This window comes from Corylus avellana, chromosome 10 (genome assembly GCF_965113065.1).
Source record: "Corylus avellana chromosome 10, dhCorAvel1.hap1.2, whole genome shotgun sequence".
In the NCBI taxonomy this organism is placed as follows: Eukaryota; Viridiplantae; Streptophyta; class Magnoliopsida; order Fagales; family Betulaceae; genus Corylus; species Corylus avellana.
Window position 1 is genome coordinate 6099775 of NC_142499.1, and position 27982 is coordinate 6127756.

At 36.5% G+C, this 27982-nt stretch overlaps 3 protein-coding genes and 1 non-coding gene across 7 annotated transcripts; 2 read left to right on the forward strand and 2 right to left on the reverse strand.

The window, feature by feature from the left end:
- The first annotated feature begins 1961 nt into the window (after positions 1–1961).
- Positions 1962–15569, forward strand: LOC132162115 (ubiquitin C-terminal hydrolase 12). Of its 2 annotated transcripts, none has more exons than XM_059572371.2 (32): positions 1962–2137; positions 2397–2460; positions 2678–2828; positions 2930–3087; positions 3930–4195; positions 4287–4505; positions 4582–4690; positions 4784–4899; positions 5424–5522; positions 5859–5968; positions 7089–7163; positions 7391–7469; positions 7567–7713; positions 7816–7896; positions 8011–8130; positions 8469–8591; positions 9498–9575; positions 9740–9828; positions 9916–10024; positions 10143–10211; positions 10286–10396; positions 12628–12683; positions 12761–12938; positions 13033–13134; positions 13241–13312; positions 13522–13587; positions 13870–13935; positions 14138–14224; positions 14375–14491; positions 14645–14719; positions 14861–14947; positions 15092–15569. In XM_059572371.2, exons 1-32 carry the CDS (start codon positions 2108–2110, stop codon positions 15131–15133), a joined length of 3351 nt encoding a protein of 1116 aa, XP_059428354.1. In that variant the 5' UTR covers positions 1962–2107; the 3' UTR covers positions 15134–15569. The 2 variants fall into 2 exon arrangements, with proteins under 2 accessions (XP_059428354.1, XP_059428355.1); XM_059572372.2 differs by having other exon boundaries at positions 2681–2828.
- Positions 15570–16405: 836 nt separating this feature from the next.
- On the reverse strand, positions 16406–20014 carry LOC132161867 (uncharacterized). 2 transcript variants are annotated; one of them, XM_059572075.2, is made up of 8 exons: positions 19894–20014; positions 19554–19757; positions 19272–19419; positions 19068–19138; positions 18829–18879; positions 18629–18741; positions 16951–17056; positions 16406–16772 (listed from the first exon to the last, which is right to left on the reverse strand). In XM_059572075.2, exons 1-8 carry the CDS (start codon positions 20003–20005, stop codon positions 16678–16680), a joined length of 900 nt encoding a protein of 299 aa, XP_059428058.1. In that variant the 5' UTR covers positions 20006–20014; the 3' UTR covers positions 16406–16677. The 2 variants fall into 2 exon arrangements, with proteins under 2 accessions (XP_059428058.1, XP_059428056.1); XM_059572073.2 differs by having other exon boundaries at positions 19272–19422.
- Positions 20015–20127: 113 nt separating this feature from the next.
- Positions 20128–20200, forward strand: TRNAR-CCU (transfer RNA arginine (anticodon CCU)). The gene has a single exon. It is a non-coding gene; the product is annotated as a tRNA-Arg (tRNA).
- Positions 20201–20707: 507 nt separating this feature from the next.
- On the reverse strand, positions 20708–27959 carry AMP1 (Peptidase M28 family protein). Of its 2 annotated transcripts, none has more exons than XM_059571938.2 (10): positions 26907–27959; positions 25547–25789; positions 24991–25143; positions 24790–24858; positions 23292–23379; positions 22668–22751; positions 22470–22558; positions 21470–21583; positions 21180–21314; positions 20708–21052 (listed from the first exon to the last, which is right to left on the reverse strand). In XM_059571938.2, exons 1-10 carry the CDS (start codon positions 27831–27833, stop codon positions 20870–20872), a joined length of 2085 nt encoding a protein of 694 aa, XP_059427921.2. In that variant the 5' UTR covers positions 27834–27959; the 3' UTR covers positions 20708–20869. The 2 variants fall into 2 exon arrangements, with proteins under 2 accessions (XP_059427921.2, XP_059427920.2); XM_059571937.2 differs by having other exon boundaries at positions 21470–21586.
- Between the last annotated feature and the right edge of the window lie 23 nt (positions 27960–27982).

The following is a 27982-nucleotide window of genomic DNA, read 5'->3' on the forward strand; positions in this document are numbered from 1 at the left end:
TAGGAAATTGGGACGAGAACCGGAAAACTGGGGAACCGGTTCTGGTTGGAAAAAACTGATAACCGGGTACCCTGGTTCTAGTTTCGGTTTTTGGCACTCGGTTATAACTGGGTAACCGGATATATATATATACACTAAAAAAAAAAAAAAAAGGCTTCTATTTTTACTTTTTACTTTAGGTTTAGCACTTCACGCACTTCCGCCTCTTTTTGTTGTTGGTTTGTTTTACGTAGGTAAGCTTTTAAAATGATTTTTATGCTATTTTAAAAAATTGGATTTTTATTTTTTAGGCCCATAAAGGCAAAAACATTGATTTTTTTTTTTTTTAAAGATTTTTGGGCTTTACCTGGTTCCTAAAAAACTACCAACCAAAAAAGGTAATAGTTTATTGGAACAAAAATGCTAATAATTTTTTTAAAAAATGAACCAAAATGGTTAAATTAAGCTCAAATTTTAGGCCCAATACCTAAAATAAGCTTAAATTACAATTTTTTTTTTTTTTTTTTAAAAAAAAGTCAGTTACCTGGTCCGAATAACTGTGTACCAACCTGAACCACCTGTTTATTAGGTATCCCAAAATGAATAACCGGGGTACCTCAATTCCGGTTTTGGCCAATAACTGGGACCGGGTCGACACCGCTAGTTGTATGAGCCCAGTTTAATGCAGATTGCAGTATTTTAGGGCATGATATTCCATTTAGCAAAATGTTTATGATTGTTCATGAAAAAGCTTTATCAAAAGTTTATAAAGACTCACGAAAGATTTTAATAATATGATAGACAAATGATAAATAAAAAGAATAAAAAAGCAAAATTTTGTACGAGAAATACTTAATTTAAAAATTGGGAATGATTCGACAGAATCAATGTTTGATCTCAATACTTTTGGCTTTGATACCATGAAATATATTGTAAGTACTTTAGAGCATGTTTGTGATTTTGTTTGAAAAATTGAGTTTTGAAGTTAAAAAAGCTATTTTTTGTTGGCAAAAGCTTTATTTTAACGCTATTCCTTTTATATGGCAAGTAAATTCAACAATTTCTTGAGCGTAATCCATAAACGCAGGCAACTCATTGAATTTGATATCCAATTGAGCCCGTTCAATTGATCTCATCAACTTGAAAAATCGTCTAAAAGTTGGTAATTTTTTTCCCTAATAGAGTCATCAGTTTTGAAGCATTGGGGTATTTTTTTTTTCCATTTAAAGCGGGAGAGAGAAAAAAAAGGGGAAAGCTTTGGGATATTTGGTTAAGTGTTTGTTTGGTTTAACAATTTCAAAACGTGAGATTTAAAAAAATAACAGTTTTTTAACGTGAGATTTGAAAAAATAATAATTTCAAAACAACGTTAAAAAAAAAAGGTTTAGTAAAATCGCGAATCTATTGCTGGATGCACAAAAATATAAAATCTTTTACATTTTGAAACCACTATTTTTTCAAACGCATTTCTAAACGAGGTTTTTTTTTGTAATTTTGTTTTAAACACTCGCGTTTATTCTATAAAATCGTGCAGCCAAGCGCGCCTAATAGATAAAACTTGAAGAAAAATGTGAACTTGTATACTTTTTAAATGACCCTATTAATTAGGTTAATTAATTTTCACATAAAAAGATTTTTTTATTTTAATTTGCCACGTGAGAAGAAAAATAGTATTTTTTTGTTTTGTTTTTTTGATTTTGTTAGCAGATAAGAAATAGTATTTGAACGCAACTCAATCAAGCCTGAGATGTTTAACTAGGAAACGAATTACATATAATAGTCATCAGCGGAAAAAGCACGTGACTCGCTGGAGGCTGCCACGTCATGTAACTGTACGATAACTAAACCCAATTCAACTCGGTGTCGTCCTCTCAGTGGTTCTTAACCATCAAAGTATCCGACACAAACTCTAGTGCCGCCATCACTTCATTCCTAAAATAACCTCATCTTTTCACGAAAACTTAAAAAGTACCCTCCCGAGGCCAAACTCACCCCCCTTTTCTATCAGCCCCTTCTCTCGGCAATTCCCTCCTTGCCAAGCCCGCTTGGCTCTTCCTCTCCCTCTCTCTTTCTTTCTCAGTCTTTGGTTCTCAGATTCGTCGATCAGACGGTCAGTCTCTCTCTACCAATGACCATGATGACTCCTCCGCCGTTAGATGTACACACCAACTCTCTCTCTCTCTCTCTCTCTCTATACACACCAAGACTCATACATGCCTATTTGTCGTTGTGGTTCGGTGTCACTGTTTTCAGCACAATTTGATAGCCTAGGGTTTCGGTTTTTGTTCAGAGGCTTTGAGTGGCTCAAATTTCGGATATTCACTGCGCTTAGAGTCTGGTTCCTAGGGTTTTGATTCAGCACAGTAGGGTTAGGTTTTGCATGATCAGAGCTCTGATTCGAATTTATGTGTTTGCAGCAAGAAGAGGAGGAGATGCTCGTGCCGCATTCGGATTTAGTCGAGGGTCCTCAGCCTATGGAAGGTTTATTTCTCACATTCACAGCAATTTATTCCCTCAATTCATATATTTGTGTTTATTTTTATGTGTTTAATTGATAAATAATTTGTATTTTATTTTCGTGTATGAGTTTCGTTGGTACGGTGCGGTAGAGTTTGTAACTTGATCGGTTATGACGTTAGGGTTTTGATTTTTTTTTTTCTTTTCTTTTCGCTTCGAATTTTTGTGCTTGTTTTGTTAGTAGTGGCGCAAGTGGAGCCTGCAAGTACGGTGGAGAATCAGCAAGTGGAAGATCCACCATCTATGAAATTCACGTGGACAATTGAGAATTTCACTAGGTTAAATACCAAGAAGCACTACTCAGAGGTTTTCATCGTCGGTGGTTATAAATGGTATTTGAATGTTACCCCCTTTTAAACTTATGCATACGTGCACAACGTACTTTAATATGTGTTGTGATCGGTTTTGGACCTGCCTTGGTTGGTTTGTTCAGGAGGATACTTATTTTTCCAAAAGGCAACAATGTGGACCACTTGTCAATGTATTTGGATGTTGGGGATGCTGCCACATTGCCATATGGGTGGAGTAGATACGCTCAATTCAGCTTGGCTGTGGTTAATCAGGTTCACAACAAGTACTCAATAAGAAAGGGTATGTTTTTCACTGTTCTTATTGTCCTTCCACATTGAAGTTTGCATGTTTGTCGTTTTGTTATTTGAGGCAACTTTTTTTTTTGGTTGGATGGAACTCATATTCTTGCACTATCTTGTGGATGCTTTTTCTTTGCAATCTCACACTTTGTGATCAGTGCACAATTTCTTCTGCTGTAATATTGCAAGTATTTCATAATATTGATATGATCTTTTTGCAACACACAATTAAATATATTATATTGTTTTCTTTCCGCTTAGCTTTAAGAGTAAGTAGTAAAAACATTAATATGGCATCAAATGTAACCATATTCGATTCAAGCCCTCCCATTATCTGATAATATAGAAACACCAAAATATCCATGTGGACCATTTATGCATTGGAAAGCTATATACCTGTGCTCACGTGGATGGCCCTTGTTAGAGGAGCCACACATGATTGAGAGTATAGGAACATATAAGAAACTAATAAATTACATTGCTCTAAATATGTCTTGTTTCTACAACTTTTATAATTCAAATTTGTTTGGACATCAAATAATTTTAGCTTGCCTTTGGGTGGAAGTATACTCCATTTGCAATTGGGACATAGGAGGAAAACAAAGAAATTATGGAAATTTTTTTTTTCTTGTCAATATATTTGGATTTGCTTGTACGAAAACAGTTCTCTTTTTTAGTTGTTTTCTTTTTCTATGCACCCTTGCCTTTTCCAAGTTCAAGTGAGTTAGTGTAAACAATAAAACACTTCCTTCAAAATTAATGCTATTATCTGGTGATCAAATATTAAAGATTTTTTTTAAAGACTAGGACATAACTTTAACACTTCATATTTGGTTTTTTCAGACACGCAACACCAGTTCAATGCGAGAGAGAGTGACTGGGGTTTCACATCATTCATGCCTCTTAGTGATCTTTATGACCCTACTAGAGGGTACCTTGTCAATGACAAATGTGTTGTTGAAGCTGAGGTTGCTGTCCGTAAGATTCTTGATTACTGGTCATATGACTCAAAAAAGGAGACTGGTTATGTTGGACTTAAAAACCAAGGAGCAACATGTTACATGAACTCTCTTCTTCAGACTCTGTACCATATTCCTTACTTCAGAAAGGTCAGATGTGTTTCATGTTTCCCTAATGTCTCCATTAATTTTGTCAAGATTTTATATTGATGGAACGACCTCTCCGGTCTATTGATATCAGGCAGTGTACCACATGCCAACAACTGAAAATGACATGCCCTCAGGAAGCATTCCTTTGGCGTTACAGAGTTTATTTTATAAGCTTCAATATAATGACAGCAGTGTGGCAACTAAAGAATTGACCAAGTCTTTTGGATGGGATACATATGACTCTTTCATGCAACATGATGTGCAAGAACTCAATAGAGTCCTGTGTGAAAAGCTTGAAGACAAAATGAAGGTATAGGATGTTTAACAAATTTGGCTTGGGTACATTTATATTTGTTTGTGTTTTAATTGTTATCGTGTTGCTCCAGGGGACTGTTGTGGAGGGGACAATACAGCAATTATTTGAAGGACACCACATGAATTACATTGAATGCATCAATGTGGACTACAAATCTACAAGAAAGGAATCATTTTATGGTATTTACTCTTGGTGCAAGTTTGAATTGTTGGAGGTTGAGAATCATTTTTAATTTTAGTGCATGATACCAAAGTATGTATCTTACTTGACAGATCTCCAGCTTGATGTCAAAGGCTGTCGGGATGTTTATGCTTCTTTTGACAAGTATGTGGAAGTTGAACGTCTTGAGGGCGAAAACAAATACCATGCTGAAGAACACGGTTTGCAGGTCAGTTACTGTTCGTTATTTGATGGGAACCAAATGTGTGGCTAACCCGGCCAACGAAAACCATTCATATTTGGGGCTTTTAAGTTAGGGTACCTACATTCTGCTGGTGCGAAACAAACTGATAGGGATTTATTTCATTTTATTCAAAGTAATTGTTAGGATTCCAAACAGATTCCTGTTTTCGTATTAAGATGGTTCTTTTTACCCAAAACATATCTTGGCTAATTTTTTCCCAGAAGTGATTGAATTTCTGGTGTTGAGAAACTATTTTTAGAAGCTCAGAGAAAAACGTTATAATTATATCCAATAGTAATATAATGATAGAGATTCGGATTTAATGACGCATGAAGTACAGGCATGTTTGTCCATATCATTCTGCACTTCCTCATTTGTTGCGATGCTTAGTCACCATCATTCCTGCGGAATAGTTGCTCAAGCATTGTTTTAGATAAAAAAATTTCCTGTTAAGTAAGAAAATTTTAAATATTGTTTTCAATTGATATGCTGATTGATGTTTCTTTCAGGATGCTAAGAAGGGTGTCTTGTTTATTGACTTTCCCCCAGTTCTTCAACTTCAGCTAAAGCGGTTTGAGTATGATTTCATGAGGGACACTATGGTAAAGGTCAGTTTCGGAAACTGATTTAATGCTACTTCTTGGTTTATGCTTGCACTCCTGTGCATCTCTTTGTATATTGTAGCTATCAACACGTCACTATATAATATAAATGTTTAAGGTGGGTTTGCATTAAGATAACTCTATTAATGTCAGTATTATAGATTAGTTTTTGATTTAGATAATCAGCAGTTACCGTGTGCTTTCTTTACCTCTTGGATTAAACTTGTCTATGTATGCTGCAACGACTTTCAGATTGTTAAATTACAAGTCTTTCATTGAAAGCGAACTTTTTGTGCATGGTTATTCATGCTTTTTATTTAATAGATGCTTTTGATTTTGCAGATAAACGACCGCTATGAATTTCCTCTTCAACTTGACCTTGATAGGGAGAATGGGAAGTATCTTTCACCTGATGCAGATAGGAGTGTTCGCAACCTTTATACGCTTCATAGGTTTCAGTCATTCTTACTTTTGTTTGACAGATTTTTTTACTGTTTTCTAGAATTTTGATTTTTTTTAAGAGCAGTGTCTGCCAGATGAATGTTTTTGGGCCTGCCTGCTCAGTGTTGACTTCTTGTAGTTCGGATAGGCTTGCTATTTTTTTTTTATTTTTTATGTGGCTTCGGTCTCTTTGTTTTTATTTTATCATCATTATGTCTAATGTGTCAATGAGGTTAATGAATTTTAATTCAGATGTTGTTCATCACAAATGTTAACCATTTCAACTTAACTCAACTAACTCTTAACCCCAATTAAATTGGGCCAGGTCTATTGCTTCTCATCAACCTATTGGGGGATCTGTCATATCTATTCTTTTCCGTTATTATATCCCATCTAGAATAATATTGGGTTCGTTTGTTAATACTTTTTAAGGGGTGCTTTTTTTACTTGTGATGTGACATAAAGGTGAAAGTAGTTTATGAGTCATCTGTGTTTTGAGTTGTTTGTTAATGCCTTTTTTTTTTTTTTTTTTTTTTGGCAAAAAAGCAAAATGTTGTCCTAAAAAGTGTTACTAAAGGAGTCATTCTACCCATGTTATTTTAAGCAGGCCTTGAACTCTTTTCACTCCATCAGCTTGGATCAAAATCACTCTCACTGGTGCATTAATTGGTTTCTATTGTACTAGGCCCTGCTATGCCATACTGTTACAATACATATTTTTATTATGACACAAGGTTCCAAACCTCCTTTTGGTTAAAAGGAGTGCCAATTTCTTTTAACGGTGTTTGACAAGTTGGATTGTTTATTTCGGCGAGTTGTGATGCTGCCTTAATCTTTTAATGGTCTTTAACCTCCTTTCTGTTGCTTTTTTTATTCCAACTATTTGGTATTACCTATACAATTTGTCTTCTACCATTTCATTTGGTTAAACGCTATTTCTATAACCTAGAGTGTCAGTAGTCAATCTTTTTTTCCCCATACTTGGTGATTAATGAGAAGCTATTTCTTATACCTGCTCTTGCATCTGGTAGTTTAGTGTCTATGGATATATCTATGATGCTGTCTGGTGATACCATTATATTATTTTTTTGATTTGCTTGCATCTTCATGCGGTCAATTCTTCTCTTGCAGTGTCTTGGTCCACAGTGGTGGGGTGCATGGTGGACATTACTATGCTTTTATAAGGCCAACCCTCTCAGATCAGTGGTATGCATGCTTTGTGGAATCTCCCTTTGTCCATTTCAATTGTAATATAATGGATTACCATGCGTGCTTAAGTATTCAAGATTTATGTATTTATTTTTAATTTTCAGTTTTTGCCTACATAATTTGCACGTGACATGCTGGTGCATGTTTATTTGTTTGGTATGTGATTTTCATGCCTTTTTTTTCTAAAAAAAAAAAAATTGCGCTGGCCAATTTTAATGTTATAGGTTCAAATTTGATGATGAGCGGGTGACAAAAGAGGATGTAAAGAGGGCATTAGAAGAGCAGTACGGTGGTGAGGAAGAGGTACTTTAATATATATAAGTAATATTGCTCAATTTGTTTTCTGTTCTAATTGTCATCTGCATTGTGATCTGACGTTGTTTCCTTCTATGTCAAATAGTTGCCACCAACCAATCCTGGCTTCAATAATACTCCCTTTAAATTCACAAAATACTCAAATGCTTATATGCTTGTGTATATACGTGAAAGTGACAAGGACAAAATAATTTGTAATGTTGATGAGAAGGATATAGCTGAACACCTAAGGGTAAGTGATTGGTTTTACTTGTCGATATACTGCTACCAGCTTTGTGAGATTCCAATTGTATGCATGTGTGGATCTTGACTGACATACCAAGTGTTATTCCAGATAAGGTTGAAGAAAGAACAAGAAGAGAAGGAGGACAAGAGAAGATATAAAGCACAGGCTCATTTGTATACAATAATAAAGGTTATGGATTCTTACCTGTCTGTTCTCATTTTCATGTTGAATTGTTTAGCAATGACCAGCAAACGTGTCTCATCTATGAAACTCTCGACTGATAGAATTGAGTAATGGATCTAGGTTGCACGAGATGAGGACCTTGCAGAACAGATTGGAAAGGATATATATTTTGACCTTGTGGATCATGAAAAAGTTCATAGTTTCCGTATTCAGAAACAGACACCCTTTAATCTTTTCAAGGTACTGTTGATGTTTTAAATCTGATTTGGAAAAAAGCTGACATATATTGTTCACAGTAATTGTGCTGTTGATCTTTTAGCAAGCATGTTGGTTCTGGAAGTAGTTTTTGTTCTCCGAATGCATTGCTATTTTGGAAATGTTCTTTGAGCTTGTTTATGTGCTAATTCTTTGACTAGTTTCCTTCTATAGGGGAGGGGGAATTGGTAATTTTAAATTGATTGGATTCTGCATGTTTTCCCTGTTCAGTTTTTTTTTTTTTTTTTTTTTTTTTTTTTTTTTTTTAATTATGAAACTTATTTTTTGTTTTTGCATTAGTCTAAATCTGAGGTGGTTCACAGGAGGAGGTTGCCAAAGTGCTTGGCATACCAGTGCAATTTCAGCGATTTTGGATTTGGGCAAAGCGGCAAAACCATACATATCGTCCCAATCGACCATTGACCCCTCAGGAGGAAGCACAATCTGTAATTATGTCTTAGTTTGCTTCTCATGCAATATTTTCTTTTCTTATAGTTATAAAGGCACAGGCATTGAATATAGCTTGCTATTCTTCTGTGTAATTATCGTATTTTCCCCTCATGAAATTTGAGATAGGGCGTTTGTCCTATATTTGTGTGTTTGACGTAGATAAACAATGGAGAGGCAAAATTTTGTAAAACCATCTCAACTATGCAAGACAATTTGTTTGACAACTGATTTTTTTTTTTTTGGATGTTTTAAAAGGGATTGTGTATCTATACTGTGGTTTATGGAGGAAATTTTTCTGTGTGCAGTAATTATGTTAATTTTGTGTTACAATTGTTTTTGCTCCATACCTGGTTTTTTTCTTTTGTTGAGTTTATCCTTTTTCTGTCTGTATGTTTTTTGAGTCGCTTAAAACTTTTGTTTAATATTTTTGGAAACTAGAAAAAACATTTCCTTTTTTGGATTGGTAACTTGTTTTTCATCTGAGTATTTCTGATTTTACTTTTTGTTGATTTATTTTAAACACATGTTATTTATAGGTAATGGTACACACATGCTCATGCATATGATACTACTAGTTATATATGTTAAACCTCTGGGGACCTACTATGTCGAACCCTTTCTTTTTCCTGCTTGGTTATTGTACTGGACGTTGTCTACATTTCCTCGATGAAGTTTGCACTCAATTTCGTTGGGAGATTTGGTATTATTGTAGTTGCTTCCTTACTGGATTTTTCCCCTTTAAGTAACATATCTTACTAATCCATTTGTCTCTTTCTATTCTGGTCAAGGGTTGCACTGGGATCTTGTTGTGTGTCATATAATATGCTTAATGGTGACCATAAGTGCCTGCATAACTGTGTAAATTATTAAGCAAGCTAATGATAATCGTTTGCTGGTTGTAGGTTGGACAGTTGAGGGAGGTATCAAATAAGACACATAATGCAGAATTAAAGTTGTTTTTGGAAGTAGAGCTTGGACTGGTAATTTGTCTTTCTGATACTGGCACTTTACTCTGTCATTGTTTGTCCTGTGTATTTGAAGAGTCTTTAAATTTACGATGGTAGGACTAAATATTGCAAATGATAGTTGTTATTAGTTAATAATTCTGTTCCTACACTTCTACTGATTCAAATGCGATATGCAGGATCTACGTCCTATTACTCCACCTGCCAAAGCTAAAGAAGATATTCTTCTTTTCTTCAAGCTGTATAACCCTGAGAAAGGAGAACTACGGTACTTAGTGATCTCTTTCTTACCATGGTGTCTTTGTTTGTCTATTCTTTTATGCTTGGTAACATCATAATTGCTTGTGTGTTGCAGATATGTTGGTAGGCTTTTTGTAAAGAGTTCTGGTAAACCACTAGAAATACTAGAAAAACTTAAGAAAATGGCTGGTTTTTCCCCTGATGAGGAGATAGAACTTTATGAGGTTTGTGTGTCAACAATTTTTTATCGTCAGCTTGTTTTGTCCTTACTCTGTGCTCTATGGCCAGTCACTTTGTTCAAAGCAAAATTTTTAGTCAATGCATTTCGTCTTTGTGGTCCAGGAAATAAAGTTTGAGCCGTGTGTCATGTGCGAGCACCTTGATAAGAGGACCTCATTTAGATTAAGTCAGGTACATCATGTGCTCAACGTACTTTAAAATAGCATCTGGAGTAGTGATTTTATGTTTTATTGCTTTGTTTTTAGATTGAAGACGGGGACATCATCTGCTTCCAGAAATCTCCTCCACTTGAAAGTGAAGAAGAATGCCGATATTCAGCTGTTCCATCATTTTTGGAATATGTGCACAATCGCCAGGTCATTCTGCCAAAAAATTTAAAACTTGATCACCAATATTTGTAAAGTTTTAGCTTTCTGTAGTTTCTAGGATATTGTGATGCAGCCATGGAAGAAGGGTCAAGTTGTTTCAGTTTTAGCAACTTAGAGCTTTTCATTTGTGGAGCTTGCATGCGACGTCCGACTGAAGGAAGACGTACATGGTTTTGAAGGTCATTTTGCAACTGTCTTAGGGTCACGTGTATATTTGTTAATTTGAGCCATTAGTTTAAGAGTTATAGTTGTTTTTACGTGCTGGGGTAGTATTGAAGTTTGCATTAAATCATGCACAGAAATATTTATTTTATTTTTTACGCTAGTCGAAGTTTTCTTGGTTTCCATGTAGTCATGGAGTATTTTCTTGGGTCCTAGTCCTAGTTGAACAAGGAAGTGTCAGTGGCTACAAATACCTTTGTAATCTTCCTATTTTGATTAAATGAAATTGAGTATTTTGGTTGTTGAAGGCATATGTACCCCTGTATTATTCTTCTATCTCTCTTTCTCTCTCTATCTCTCTTTCCCTTTTTTTCTTCAATCTTTGCTTTTCTATTACTGTTCAAATGCATTGATCACAGCCCCTGGACAGATTCAATTCTTAACTCTTACACAAGCCCATAACCTACCAATTTAAACCCTATCCCATATCCTATTAAAACCATATGATCCAACTTATTTTCCCAAAATTAGCCTTTCAAATTGCACTTAGAAATCCACCAAAACCCTAGTTTTGCTGTTGCCAAAACTTCCAATGAACACAACTTCCACAAATTTTCAATTCTGAATCATCAAAATCCTAAGCGGTTCTAAACATAACAATCTTTGAACCCTTTACCCCTTTTTCTAGAATCTTAAGCATTAAAACCACAACTCAAACCCTAAAGCCCTTCATGTAAGTGATTGCAAGTGGTTTTCTAAATCTGTTCTACATCAATTTGGCATAAGAACAAACAATCCACTCTTACCCCTGATCCTTAAAATTCTCTATTTTGTTGCCCAATACTTTCAAACTAAAATATTTCATCAAAATATGAGGTCTGTGAGCAAGATAAATTATGGGTTGGTGCCTAATTCATCTGTACGACCCCTATGCCATAGGGATGAGATAAAGCAATACAAAAAGGTAACTAAGGTAGGATAATATATATCCAAATGCATAGTAAAGGATTACCTAAAACCTAAACTATATCAAATTGCAAGGTTAGCATGCTGTAGTGATGCCTCCGTGTTGATTTGTAGAGATTTACTATCCTCAATTTTAGTTGGAGTGTCTATATGTGTCATTTCTGCTGTCTTCTTGACAAAAAAAGAAAAAAAAAAAAAGGAAGAAGAAATTTTTTTAATGATACCTAAATTACATCAATGATTTAAATAATGTCAGGTATTTTGTCCTTTGAATTGACTAGTTGCATTGGAGCTTACCTGCCATGGTCATTGTTGCTTGAAGCTGACTGATTCGTATTAGCGCATGTTTGTTTGAATGAACTGAATTTTTATCTTATGGATATGTCCATTATTTTTAAGGATCCTAAGTCATTCATGGAGTAGCCAAATCGAAGAAAGAGTAGTGGTTGTGTTATAAGTTTTGTTTTGATAGTTAATAACTTTACTGAAGGAAGATAGGTTGTTCACAGGGGGGGTGTATAGAAACTTCCTCCTAGAAGTTATAATGTAAAGGTCAAAAGAACAAGAAAATCTGGAAAGGAAGAACCTGCCTAAAGCACTAATCCGGTTATAGGATGATTGCTCAAAATAGACTGGACCATATTATGAGTGAGTCGGAGTGATTCAAAACCATTAAAAGTCTGATAATTCTGTTCATGGTAATTTTTCCACATAAGGTAAAGCAGGATAGCACTTAAAACTTTAAAACAGTTTTGATGCCAAACCTCCATTTCAGCATGCAAGGATCTCAATACAATCTTAGTCATCACCAAATAGTTCCAAAAAAAAAAAAAAATTGAAAAAAAAGTTCTAGTGTCCACTAATCTGTCATCACTGCAGAATGTAGTCCTCTGTTATTCATATATCTCAGACCAATAATATGCTTTAGTCATATATTGAAATAACTGGTACGATATTGAAGGCATGGTTTTGCCTCCTTTGTCACTTAGAATTTATAGTGGCTCTCGTTAAAAGTAAATATCAGAATCCTGAAATATCATGTTCTTGCGCCCACACTTCAAATTTACCCCTTATGATATGATGCTTTATAGGTTGTTCATTTTCGATCTTTGGAGAGACCGAAGGAGGATGACTTTTGTTTAGAGTTGTAAGTATTCATGTGATTTGGTTTATTATCATTTGCTTTATTTGATATTCATTACTCATTTCTTTTTTATTTTCTAGGTCGAAGGTACACAGTTATGATGAGGTTGTGGAGAGAGTGGCACGGCGAATTGGTTTGGATGATCCATCTAAAATCAGACTTACATCTCACAACTGCTATTCTCAGCAACCTAAGCCCCAACCTATCAAATATCGAGGCGTAGAGCATTTGTCAGATATGCTAGTCCATTACAATCAGGCATGTGTCACATGGATTTAGCTATTGCACTGTTCTTTCTCTCATTTGCATAATATATTTGTGGGTGTAATTTATTCTTCTTCTTTTTTAGCAGACTTCTGATATATTGTACTATGAAGTTCTGGACATCCCACTGCCAGAATTGCAAGGTCTTAAAAATCTGAAAGTTGCTTTTCATCATACTACAAAGGATGAAGTGCGTCTGAAATCTATAACTATCACCTTTTCCATGTTCTTTTCTTATTAATGGATAATACTTGTACTTTTGACCTCCCTTGTAATCTTGTTTAAATTGTTTTCAGGTAGTAATTCACAATATTAGATTGCCTAAACAAAGCACTGTTGGAGATGTGATTAATGTGTTAAAAACAAAGGTAAGCTTTTGCCATTCCTAATGAACTCATGCCATGTGTTTCTTCTATTATTTATATTTTTTTTGTTTTTATTTTAGAAATTATTATTGTTCATAAGTGGCTGATTTTGACCTTCAAATTATGTGTTGCAGTGAATTTCTTCTTGTTCCTATGAGTTGATACTATATAGTTGCAATATGATTAAATTTCTGTGTCTTGGCTCAAAACAGGTAGAGTTGTCTCATCCAAATGCAGAACTTAGACTACTTGAAGTTTTCTATCACAAGATCTATAAGGTAATCACTATTAATTCATTTTTGAAATTTTATAGATATGCATATCGCTGATGTTTCTCCATCAAATTTTTGCCAGCAATGATCCCATTTTACCTGGCCTGCTTTTGTCCAGTTGATTTATTGTGATGTTCTTTGTGTGTTTGCAATGTGTATATATATGCCTATATCTGAAATTTATTCCCCCTCAAAAAGTATGAATTTGAACATCCTAGAATGCTGTTAGCCTCAGTTATATGTAGTATAGTTTTATGTCCCCATTATGCTTCCATTTGCTCCTTGCAGATCTTTCCACACAATGAGAAGATCGAGAATATAAATGACCAATACTGGACATTGCGTGCAGAGGAGGCAAGTGCTAAATATTTCTTTGTTTTTTTACTCATTAAATAATTAATTAATTAATCATTTTTTGCCTCTTTCCTCGAATTTCGATGAACAGGATTTCAGCTTTTCTTGTTGAGCAGTTAGGGTTTTAATTCTTAATACTATGGATATGTAGTTGTCGGTGTTATATAGTTGAAGCTGATCTTCCTTACTTTTTGAGTCTCAGATCCCAGAAGAGGAGAAAACCCTTGGTACCCATGATCGTTTGATTCATGTTTATCACTTCACCAAAGAGACTGCACAAAACCAAATGGTATTGCAGTTAAATAATTGTTCCCAGGAATATGTTTTACATTGTTTCAAGCTTTTTTGTCATTTAAGTCAAAGATGGGTATTAATTGCTTGGAAAATTTTCAAGTTTGTTTTTATTATTATTAATATTATTATTATTATTTTTTTCCAGCAAGTACAAAATTTTGGGGAACCCTTTTTCTTGGTCATACATGAAGGAGAGACTTTAGCGGAAGTTAGAGTGCGAATCCAAAAGAAATTGCAGGTTCCAGATGAGGAGTTTGCAAAGGTACTGACTTTTTGTTGCTTTGGAAGCTAGTAATTATTTGTATGGTATCGTTAAAATTTGGTATTGCTTTATTTCTCTACCGTGGTTACTTATCCAGCTGAGAACTGGTTCTTCTTTACTATTATAATTTTGTTTTTAATCCTTTTGGTTCAGTGGAAGTTTGCCTTTTTGTCAATGGGTCGTCCAGAGTACCTGCAGGACTCTGATGTTGTATCCAGCCGTTTTCAGGTGCGTAAATGTTAGGTTCTAAAAAGGAGGGGATGATCAGCAGTGCCATTCTTTTTATTGGGGGCGTTTTGGTATCTAAATTGAATATTTTGTTTTTGTTTTTTTTCTTAGTAAGTGAATGTTTTGACTTGTTTTCCTCAGAGAAGAGATGTTTATGGCGCTTGGGAGCAGTACCTTGGATTGGAACACTCTGATAATACCCCGAAGAGAGCTTATGCAGTAAATCAGGTAAAGTTCGTCAACGCCAAGTCCTTTGTTGCCACATCAGTAGGAATTGTTCATATTGCATCTTTTACAGAGGCTTGTGCTAATGGCTAATGCCAACTTGGAGATTTCTGTATCTCACCATTAATTTGCCTAAAAATTTTGCAGAACCGTCACACATTTGAGAAGCCAGTTAAAATATACAACTAGGTTAGAGCCGAGGATCCTCCCACCAGGACATTGGTTGGATATACAGACATCTTCCAATGCCCAACAATTGGTGGGTGGAAATGGAAAGGACGAGAAGAAGCATTACAGTTGAAGCATATATAAGTGAAGCTCACATTGAGTTTATTTTCCATCTTTTGACAATCTGTATTATTCTTTTTCTCTAATGTGGGCGGGGGTGGGGAGGAAGGGGGAGAGGTTTTTTCTCCTTGGTTTTAGTGTATTTATATTGTTGACGCACACTGCTTGTGCTCTGCCCTCTTCTCTCTTTCTTAATGAAGTCGCCTCCTTTTGAGAGGTTGGCGGCTTCCCATATTTACAGCCAGTGTAATTAATTTAACAGTACATAAACAAGATTTTGACTGAGGGGATGTATATCGGGTATAGTTTGTTTCGTATGACACTCAATTCTTTTTCCTATGCCTTCTTCCTCCCTCCCCTTTTTCTGCTCAGGTGTTTTGCCATTTTTTGATGGGGATGAGTTTGTAAAATGGTTTGGATAATTCTAAGAGCCTATTTAGGTGTGCATTTGAGGGGCTTAAAAGTGCGTTTAACACTTAAAAAAGTCCATTTGAAGAAAAAGTATTTGTTTGGTAAAAAAAAATTGAAAGTGTTTTTAAGGGTTTAAAAAGCTGAAAAATGACCAAACATTGGTTTTTGACTTGAGAATTTTATTTTTGGAACATGCTTTAAGACAATTACGTTGCTTTCACCTTTTTTTGGTTTTATTTATGAAAAGCTGTAGCTCGTTTGACATTCAGTCTTTTCCTTTGTCACATCTCTTCGCTCTTCGGGTTTTATTTTTTTCGCCATTTCTGGTTGGGTTGGGGCTGGGTTTGTGAAATCGTTGGTTAAGTCCACAAGTCTGGTCGTTCGAATTTGTGTTGAATGCCTTTTATTTTCGAAGTTTTGTTTTTGTTTTTTGTTTTTTCTTTTCGGGGATTCGTCCAGTATCCAGTAAGTGGTTAAAATAAATAATTCCCAATCAGGTTGTGGGCCGCTCAAAGTTGGTTTTGCTACCTCGAGTCGATGGCCCAAATTTTAATGAAACCCACACTTTGTGAGGAAGGGGACGTGTTCTACTAGCAGTGATTTCATATCCGATCCTACCGATAAAAGCGAAAATTGAACTGATAAAGCTCGGAACCTTTACTGGTAGTACTTGGGACAATTCAATGAGTAAACATTTTTGAGCGTTACTGTTAAATGCAATGCAGTCGTTCCTCATTTAAAATGGACACATACATCGTGGTGGTCTAAGGGTTTCTGCAAAAATTAGAAAATTAGCTATTCTTGATCTTTCTAGTTAGAAAAGTTGCAATTCTGATTTGTGATAAACATCAAAAAGGGGAGGAGATAGAAGAGAGAGAGTAGCGTTTTGATCTTTGCATTTTGCAGCAATTCTTGATCTTTCAAGTTACAAACTGAATGTACATGCTCTAGCGTACATGTAATGCACCTAATGGCCAAATTAGTAGCGCAATCAGATGGTGTGCGTACATTTTGTGTAATGGAATGTATTTCGTCTATAAAACTCGGTAGGATAACAATCCATCAATCGTCTCAACAACCAACCGATTCATGCGTACAAGTAGCAGCAAATAAGATCTTGCTTTAGGACCTGAAACAAGTGCAGAGGTGACAACTTGTGTCGTTAATCTTTTCATAAAGTTTTTAGTTCTACATAGAATCATCCACAAGGAGCATTTTTTCTCAAACCCCACCATGGAGCAGTGCAATTTTTCTTAGTAAATCAGAGGGATCTATATAACAGAAAGAAAGGGATAGAATGGACATACCCAACCCGAATGATGAAATTTCATCTTGGTGGAAGTAGTTACTTCCCTTTGTTTCCTCTTTCTTGCTCAGGCTTGAATTGATCTTCTCAACAGCATCAAGCAGATCCTGGAAGGTCAACTTCATCAAAACACTAATGATAAAATAAGGTTATATAAGTTCTAAACAGATTGGCTACCAAAACCAACAGCAGATAATTATGGGGAGAAAGGATCAGCCTTTGAAATAGAATTATTACTATTGTGCTCAATGCACTTATTCCCGGCTAAGGTTTTTCACTGGAAGTGATTATCTCAGATCAGATGAAAGCAGTTAAATTAGAAAAAAAAAACAAAAAAATGGAAGCAGTTAGAAAACATAAACCCGTCAGAAAATCCATGAACAGAGTAGCTCTCAAATTTATGCCACTAAAGTCCAATTTAAGCACAATGGTCATTCAGTTGCATGTTAACTAAAGGTAAGAAAGCAAGATGGCAGACCTACTCAACTAAAGGAAGTAGCTGTTACAACAACAACAACAACAACAACAACAAAAATCTAAACATAAGAAAGTAGCTAGTCATCCAGGTAAGCCAACGGAACAGCAAATATCTAAATTCTTCACTCTATGCAATAAACAATGTCCTCTAAATTAAATCTCTCCTTCTAGATCACTTTTCCATGGTCTGGCCGGCTAAACCAAGAACTGGATAGTTTTTTGGTCTGTCATCTTTAAAGGATCAACCAATTGAATCGGCTATGAAATCTGGATGAAAACCCAGTTGGTCAAACCAGCAAGAGATATGGGTGTAGCAACATTTGCTACTCGTCTCAACAAACAAATTAACTAGCCAGCCACTATGCTGGTGTTCTAATTCAAACTCCTCACCAGCAAGAGCACTGGTGAGTGCAACCTTCTAGACTGCTTTAAGATGGTCGGTCACTTTTCCTTTTTGCTTTCTATATATGCTCTTTTATCATGAAATTCCCATCTTGTTGAAATTTTGAGCCCTCAGAGCTAAATTTCATTAGAAGATAAATCAAGTGAAACAAAGGAGTGATTCAATTGCATTATTATTATTTTCATATCCTCATGCTGTTGAATAGTATTTATTATGCTTAAACCAGCAGTTTGACAATTGAAACAACGGTTGAATTAGTTAACCAAATCATTGTTTAGGTCAATGCCTAGTAAGATCTAATAACTATGCATGTTTGCTGCAAATTTCCCAAACAATTAGCTAGTGATGCCGGCTGAACAGTCAGGCAGTATATATGAGAAAGCAGCTTGAAGTTTTGGCAAAAAAAAAACAATGAAGCCATGCTTCATCAGGCTGTGCAACTGCTTTAGCAATTTGCACTGAATTTTAATTTTCATCACAATGATAATTAGAGGAAGGATGAATCAAAGACCATCCCAAGTTTTCTTTTGGCTACTCAAGAACTTTCTTTAGCAAAAACAAAACAAACCAATATAAAAATGTTGAGGGAAAGTGAAATGTGTCCATATAAATCAAACAACGCTTAAGGTTCTTCATTCTCTTATTAAGTAATGCATGCATTGCCAACTGTTAGAAAGGCACTTCTCTCTTAAAATGATGTCATATTATCCGTCAATCACCACACAACTAATTTAACCGAATATGCATCACTTACAAGCACAAGTCAAATCAGAAGAGATGCACAAGGAGAAACTTATACCTCCCACTGTGCTAGGCCTTTCATGTAGGAAGGAAGACTCTCATAATCATCAATTGATACCTTTATCAAAGGCTTGGGAGTTTCAACTGACTTTAACATTTCCTCTACTTCCCCTGCATTTCAAAAATAAAATAAAATCATATTTTTGTGTTTCCGACCTCGCATGCCTTTCAATTGTTGATGATGGAAACCTCAATTACCAAAAACTAAGTGGTTTCTGTGTTCAGCTATGTTATCAGCCTGGCCAGTAGCTGCACCAGAGACAGAGAGAAGAGGGCATTGCATTAGTAGGCGGAATGGTTGGAAAAGCAGCAGCTAGTCCCTAAAATTAAACTGCAAAAGTGGCCAAACAAAACTGCAATTTATGCAATTAAAAGCTCTGTGTTTAAAGGGTTCTCGAATCAACAAGTATATCCAATTGCAAATGTTATTCACCAACCTTCAGATGCCAAAGTGGCAAGGCAAGCGTCTGAAAGCCCAAGCTTTTTCAAACTCAGACATTCATCTAATCTGAACAACATTAAGAAACACAAATGAAAAAAAAAAAAAAAAAAAAAAGAATCTATTCCATTAAGCCTCGAACATGCTGGGACTATATATATATATAAAGAGAGATGTTTGGGCCAGTTTGGCATAAGGATACAAAGAATCTTCTTCCAAACTCTTCATAATAGAACCGGTCAAAGAGTCTAATCCACAATAAGAAGATGGTGGATCGAATCCATCCTTCAATTCCAAACCATTCGGTGTTGATGAACAGTGAAACTCTTCTTCTTCTTCACCAATCTCAACTTCTAAGGCATAAAAATGAACGAAAACACAGAAATAGCAATATCAGCGCTCACAATGCTTTAAATAAAATTCCAATTTTGACATATTTCTTTCTCAGTAACCAAAGAGAAAACAGGAAAGGAGCGTGAATTACCGGGAATGTGGTATCCAAAGCTCTGGAGGCGGTCCTGGAGCAGGACAAGATCGCTCTGGTTCTTCTTGTAAACCTCGTTGCAGTGGCCTAAAAGCTCCTCGAATGAGACGGTCCCGCACGTCATCGAATCGAGCACGTTGAGATCGGCGCTGGCGCTCGATACACGCCGGTTCAGGCATTTTATGAAGCTCGATGACACCGAATCTGTCACCCAAAAAAAAAAAAAAAAAACAAAAAACAAAAAGAAGATTGATTACGTTTGAAATTGAGACGAAAATAGAGGATTGTTTGGTGAATTCGTGTAGACGGTTGAAAGGGAAGAACGGAAGAAATGGAGTACCGAGAGGAATGGGACGGCGATCGAGGGATTGCTTGAGAGCGTCGCAATTCGACTCCAAGTGGTTGCAGAATGCCCCCAACGATTTCCTCAACCTCCTGATCTCCTCTTCCATTTCCTCTCGCTTTCTATCTAACTTTCAGTTTGAAATGAATCCGCGCTTAAATGCTATGCCAATGCTATAGACATGGTGTAAATCGATTTATATTTACAATAATTACAACTAACAACAAGAAAGCGTCTGTAGCTCAGTGGATAGAGCGTCTGTTTCCTAAGCAGAAAGTCGTAGGTTCGACCCCTACCTGACGCGGTTTAAAATTGTACTCCTTTCTTTCAATTTTTTTCCCGGAGATTGCGTTTGAGAAGTTTAAACGTGCTTTTAAATCTCAAAAAATTCGTTTTTTTAAAAAAATATTTGTTTGTTATAAAAATTAAAAACCTTTTTGAGGGTCCAAAAATTTTAAAAATGGTTAAAACACACTTTTGACAAAAGCTTAAAAATGAAACTTTTGTCAAAAAGCTCTATTTCTCAAACGCAATCCCAAAGAGGCTCTAAATGTAAAAAAGATTTATTTTTTGGTTTTTTGGTGTTTTGGTTTTTTTTTTCTAATTTTGTTGGTTTAATTGAATGATCACTTTTTTTTTTTTTTTTTTTTTTTTTAATTTCTTCTTTTTTGGATGAATGGGCTCGCTCGGGTAACCATAAAAAAGACTTTTTTTGTTTTTTTTTTTTTTTACTTAATTCACAAGTCTCCCACCAACTTTTAATGATTGACTACTGGGGGCTCAGATACAAGAAGTAGTGCTCATATATACATGAGTAAAAGCAACCGTCTATTTCACAGATCTTAATTTGCAACTTACAAAAACTAAGCACATAACAACACAGGAAAGGAGAGATTACTACTCATATATACAAGTGAAAAGGCATATCGCTTTTCCCTCTCTTCCCTATGTGTTCAGTTTTCCTATAAATTGTTCAGGTGAGCTCCCCTTTAAGGGCTCTAGCAGCTCTTTCAATTGCTCTGGCAGCCCTCCAGATCTCATGCTGAATTGCCGCTTGCCCTTCTTTTCTACTCATTCTTGAGGATCTAGAAATTGCATCTGCTACTCCAGGGAAGAAAACCAGCTTGCTTTCATAGTCACTGGGAGGCCCATAAATCTACCCAAGAGAAAAAATAATAATAATCAGAATGAGTTGTCCGGGCAATTACAAAATGCAAAATCTGATCTACACAGTTATCAGTTACAATTAGCTTCAAGGAATCAAGGAAAAGGAAAGCACTTACAAGATGCTTAAACCACTGCCTGCCTTGAAGCCCATCAGCATCCAAGAACCCCCTTTCAGCAAGCATCAGCCGATCATTCAGTGCTCGCTTTTTCAACACTACAGAATCACCTGTAGTTTCTTGCTGTCTCAGTATCTGCTTTTCAAAACAAGAAATACTAATTTAAATAAATACAAGAGTAAAAGAAGGGAAAAAATAAAAAAAATCAAATGATAAAGTAAGGAGATTTACATAGGAAATTAATTTATGTTCACAACATATGAATGTCGAACAAACGTTATTGATTTTACCTTTGCTTCAGCCTCGGCTTCTTTAGCTGCAGAGGCAAGTTCTTGAATTGATGTTGTTAGAGGATATAGGGATACACCCCCTTGCAACACTTTGCTCAAGGCATCTTTATACGCCTGCTGCATAAGGGGAAAAATACAATTTCAATATTTAGTCCGTACAGAAAGAAAAAGACATATTTAAAGGTTTGGACAATTTTAACTCCTGAGGAAGATTTTTTTTGTTTTGTTTTATTTTTAACTGAAAACGCTTTGTTGCTTTGTTAGTAATGGTGATGCAGCATCAACGCCTATTACACCATCCTTCAAAGTTCATAGGCTTTTAGATCAGGGAATTATTAATTTTCTGAATGAAAAGCAAGGACTAGAATAGAAAAATGTTATAATTGCTCTTGTTCAATGGTTATCATATTCTATTGGCCAATGTTTCACTGAGCTCGACACTTGTCATGTTAATTGTTCGGCATTAAATGTGATACCCAGCTATGCTACAGTAACACAAAATTAAGCAGCAGATATTATTTCCTTTTTTTTGATAAGTTTAAAACAGCAGATACATATATTGGGGTTATGTGCCCATTGTTCCCTTGTGTGTCTCATTATGATGTTATTTGAACTTACATACAAGTGTACGGATGTATGTGCTTCTTATGTTGAAGAGAAGGGAACTGTCTGAGAGGTGTTGTTGGTTTGACACCCAAAATTGAACAATTAACCTTGAAGCTATGTGATTAAATTAAGATAAAAATAAAATGGCCAGGTTGCAGTCATTTGAGCCCAAAATTAAGATTTACAATTTGACCTCAACTAAATTGGTAATGACAACACAGAACAGCATGGCCTTAATCCTAACCACATCTTTTGATTCTCGTCGGTTTTTTTTTTTTTGGTGACAAGTAATTCCAACTAGAAAATTAATTAGGCAATTTTCCCAAACCACGCACCGGACATGCACAAACAGAGAAGAATTTGAAACATAAACAAAAGAAGATTATATAAGCACCTGCAACTGTTCAGCATAAGAGAGGTAATTGAATGGTATAATTGAATCATCAGCCAGGTGAAGGGCTAGAAGTCCCCAAATTCCGGCAACTGAGACAACACAAAACAGAAATTACATTATCTGGAAGACAATATGTTATTGACACATTGTTGGTGCAAATACATTTAAGGATAAAGCTAAGGAAAAAAGAAAGCTTACCAGCCACATGCCGCCGAAATAACGGATCTCCATAATTTGTCATCCAGCTATAGGAGTCAAAAGCAGTGTGATAGACAGGAAAATCTGAATAAGAATGAAGATTCATTACTCTACCAAACTGTTGCGCATCCAAATTAAGTTGCTAAAAAGACTATTGACAAGGTTCAGAATATCACTAGCATTGTCTTAACATTATAACCCAATATGGATAACCAAATTACAGAAAAGGAAAGAATTCATTATCTGAAGTTAGTGAAGTTATTGTTTAAACAGCCTATGGAAGTTGATAAAAATGCAGTTCTGATTCCCACAGAGAACACAGGTAGAACCTCCATCATAGCGCTTAGTACAACTAGGAGTAAGAAATTGATTTGACATTCATAAACTCTCAAGGATGATCAACAATTATAAGAAAGCATTAAACCAAGGACACTTCGGAAATTATTGAATTGACCTTTTCTTAAGGGTCAAAGAGGAAAAAGAAAAGAAGAGAAATGTGAATTTCACAGTTTCATACACGAGTGCTCCTTACACAATACTAACTAGACAATTTGAAATGCAAATTTTGTAAAACGTCCAATTTGTTTCACCTAAAAACATGTGATGTACATGTATGAGATTTACCTCTGCCATAGTATATATCAACTGAAGGAACCCCTGCATGTTGAACGAATGGAGCAAAATCGGAGTCTACTCCACCAAGTCTTTGGATCTACAGTCCAGCCAAGACAATTACAGTTAAAAGACCAACATAAGTTTCACATCACCAAAAGTGAAAGCATGAAACAAGAGAACCAATTCAATTTCCATTTTTTGCATCCAAAACAAGAAACAAGTTTCAAGAAACCAATCAATGGTGCCTTGGTCACTTTTACTCTAAGACATACTACAGCACCATAAGTTGGTAGCATATAATAGTACAAAAGAGGAGGCAGGGAAATTTAAGGCCATAAATGCATAGAATATTCTCTGGTCCCAGTTGCTCACTTCTCGGTCATTCTTCAAGATCTTTACATCAAAAGTTCAACTCCAACAACTTTTAGTAAATTCAGAGGTTGCTTACACAAACTCTAGTAGAACCGTCTAGTGGAGTCATTCGAGCCAAGCTATACGCACACAAGAAGTAGATTATGCTAGAGGCATCTTCATAAATAACTACGACTTAGTCCAGGAGACCATCTACCATGTCTAGGGAGTCACAGATAACACTTGGGCAGATCAACTCAATCTTGTCTACGTTGTAGGAGCAGTAGTCTAACAAGAAATGTGAGAACCACCTGAGCTAGGCAATTTACCAAGCTCATTTAAGCTTTATTTAGAAGCCTAAGATGCCAAACTCAAGCTGAAGTTCTGAAGCCAGACGCCTGGAACAGATCAAACATAGTATGAGCAGCATCAGGCATGCTCAATGAGTCAGTTGTATCTGTACATGGAATCCTAGAAAATATACTGAAATAAGCCAGTTCTGTTGCTATGTGCATTCTAGAAAATATACCATCGAAGAAGGGCTTATGTATAGCTCAGAACCACTAAGAATAATTTGAGATATGTAAGTGTTTCTATTGCCTATGGTACTTTATGATTTGTAGCCACAAATATAAAACCATAGAAATCTGGGCATAAGTATACAACCATGGACATCTACCTATCTAAGATTACACTAATGAATAGGTTCATATGGACACATGAACAAGCTTGAGCTAGGCAAAATCTCTAAGAAACAAACCAGAAACACAACTTAGGAGCTCAGACAAATGAAAATGAAGGCAAGGCAAAGAAGTAGGCTTCATCTTAGTTAAACCAATGTGAGGTTTCAAAAGTCTAAGATCAGCCCAGTCCATTAGACCACATTGTCTAGTATCAAAACTTATTACAGCTCTATCGGTCAAGAGGGTTTCTGAACCACATCTAAAAATATGCCACTATTTTTATTTTGATAAAAACAATTCAATTCCATAAGATTTAAAGCCCTACATCCACCACACACACACAGGGAGGGAACCATTACAGCACAAAGAAACCATTGACAAAATGATGATAAAAATGACTCAAGATTGCCCCTTGGGACCCTAGACACGTTTCAAATGCCATATTGAAAAGTTAAACATTAGCTAAAACTTACGTTGATGCCTGCATTTGAAGCAACCCACTTCTCATACACTGTTGCAGGCTCTGAATCAGGATCCTTTACCTGAGATCAGTTGGAATATTAGTTGAGAGTTAAGTCACATTATTCAAATAGTGAATGTTAAGTCCAAGTCATATCCAACAAGGTGATGATTGAATTTTTTTTTTTTTTTCTTTTCCATCTTTTACACTTCACCTTCTTTGTGACTTCGAGAATGAGATTGTCCAGCTGAGGAGTTGCACCAACAAAGAAACCTGGACCTTGAACCGCACAATCTACATTAAGGTAGGCAACAGCTTTTGAGCCAAGATTCACGAGGTTTTGTTCAACCCACTCAGTGGATCCTATCTGAAATAACAAACAAATAGGTAAACTAAATTTAGAAAGTCCACTGAACAAAAAAGTCAATAAGACAAACATGTTTTTATTTGATGACTTCCCAAAACTGTACGATGTAGGAGGAAATTGACACTCTCTTCAATGTGTTGGACAAAACTCTTAAAAAAACAACCACAACTCTGGACGAATATAATTTTTAATGACTAAATAAGGATTCTTCAGGGCAGACAGTAATGAACTACAGGTGACCTATTCTTGATAAATCATACACAGTTAAAGTATCTCTTGTCATGGACACAATTATGTTCATCCCTTTTGAAAACAAAAATTCAAATAACTTGGAGATAGATGCTCCTTTTCTCCCCAACTGGGGTACACATTAATGACCAATGAAAAAAGGAACATTACCTACCATCCCAAATTCTTCCGCATCCCAACTGCAGAGAAATATTGTCCTACGAGGCTTCCACCGCAAGCGCATTAAAAGAGCATATCGCCGAGCAATGTCAAGCAGGGCAGCAGTTCCACTATTAGGGTCAACAGCACCATACGTCCATGCATCTCTATGATTGCCAAGCAGCACATAGCGGTCAGGCTCTTCCAACCCCCTTATGACAGCAAAAACATTATGAATAGTCACTACCCTTTTCTCCCCCTATAAAATGTGAGACAAAAAACAAAAAAACAGATTAAAAAATTGAGGAAGTTGGTAAGGGGAAAAGAAAAGAATTGAGAAAGCAATAGGCCAAAAAAATATAGTACACAAAGTAAATCTCTTTTGTAGAGAAAAAAGTGAACGCAAGGATAAGAATCGAACATAAGTACACAAGACACAGAAAAAAGCTAAGCTCATAAGCACAAAACTAAGGACGAACTTCTGTCTAACGGAACCAAATACTATTTCAAAACATGGCTTTCAAAAGGTTTTAGGCTTTGTTGCTTCAAATTGGCGAGACAGTGATAAAGCAGGAATCAACACCACAGATCCATCAATGAGTATGAGCACAATTTTGTATTCACAAGACAAATCCAAGCTAGGGAAGTTTCAGCCTATCTATATTTTGGAAAACCTTTTCTCAATAAGTAATTATTTGATTGACAACGAAAAAATTGTCCTGGTAAACTTAATAAAGAAACTTGCTACAGTGTTTTAAGAACTACAATAAGTACAAGGACAAGGACAGTTATGCAACAAAATTATGCAGGATTTTCAAATTTTATCCCAAGAAAAAATAGTTATATATCCAACACAGGAGATATTATTTTGATCATAAGAAAACACTTTATTATAATGGCCTTCAATGAATAATTCATGTATGACAATTTTTTTTTGGAGGGTGAGTTCAAACTTGTCTGTAATCGGTAATCATAAGCCAAACCAGAAAACTTACCAAAAATTTTCAATTGAAACCAACTCAGCCACCTACCATTCACATTTGACAAAAACCTTAGCTCAATAAATAAAGACAACCAAAAAGGCCTACTTTCCCAAACATGTACAGAAAACTTTCTATCCACTGTCAAAAGTACCAAATCCACAACGAAATAAAACCACGTCACAATTCATCCATACCCACGAAGCCCACATCCAAAATTTGACCAAACTTTACTCAACCTACCAGTCTCTTCTAACAAAACAAACAACAATAGAACGCAAGCACCAAAGTCAACCTCTGTTCTATTCCAGCACACAACACTTTCCAAAAACAAATTTGACTTCAATTTGCATCAAACACACTAAGCAAGCACGTATATATACATATAGCACCAACCTGGTAAGTGAAGTTCAGCATCGTTGGGCCCGGCCCGACGCCACCGACCCCGGTCGACCACTCAGGCGGAGACTGAGCGCCTCCGAGCGAGCCCAAGATGGTCTCTGCGGCCTCGGCCGACAAAGGCATAGACGGAATTCTGGGGAATCTCTTCAAAACCTCACTGTCCTCCGAGTCCAAGCGCTCTCCACCGTCGACCCCAGCCCACCCGGGGCTCAGCGGGTCCCCCACTCCACTCATCACCGTCCCTCTCTCGAAGCCCTTCCTAAACTTGTCCCCCTCAGCGTACAATAGCACAGCCAAGGCCCCGTGCGCCTCGGCCTTTCGGACCACAACCCCTCTCGGCAAACCGCCCTTTCTCGCTATCACCACGCACCCGCTAACGTTCACCCCCAACTTCCGCAGCGCAAAATAGTCCTCGTCCGTGCCGTGGTTCACGAACACCGCCTTGGCGTGCGCTGACCCGGACGGCGAGTACGCGTGGTAGGGCCTCACCACGTTGGCGGACTCGGTGAGCTCGGCCAACGGGAGGTCAACGACCTTGCCGTCGCTAAAATGCGCGGAGAGCGAGGACTGCACAGGATAGGACAGTAGCGCTGTGTACTCCGCCGTACGGGTCTCGAGTCCCATTTCCTTGAAGTTGGATAGCACGTAGTTCGCGGTGTCAAGTGAGGCTTTTGTCCCGGCGAGGTGAGGGTGCAGAGTGAGCGCCCGCAGGTAGGAAGCGAGGGTGTGATTGGTTGCGGATGAGAGGAAGATCTGACGGTAGCGGAGAGCGGTCTCCGGATTGGAGAGCGATTCCGCCGGGCGCGGGTAATGCAGAGTATAGAATCCCAGAATGCAGAGGACAAGGAGGAGTACAAAGGACAACATCGGCGGTGGTTTCGACGTGAAGATTGTTGTCGCCTTCGAGAAGGCTTCCGCCATTTCTAGAAACGCAACAGAGGTTAGGTCTGGAAGAGTACTATACGCAGCTGAATGCCTGAAAAAAAGAAAAAAGGCTTAAGAGCAGGTTGCCCGTTGCCGGTATTTTCCAATTCAATTTGTTTTTTTTTTTTTCCAGTGTACAATGGTGG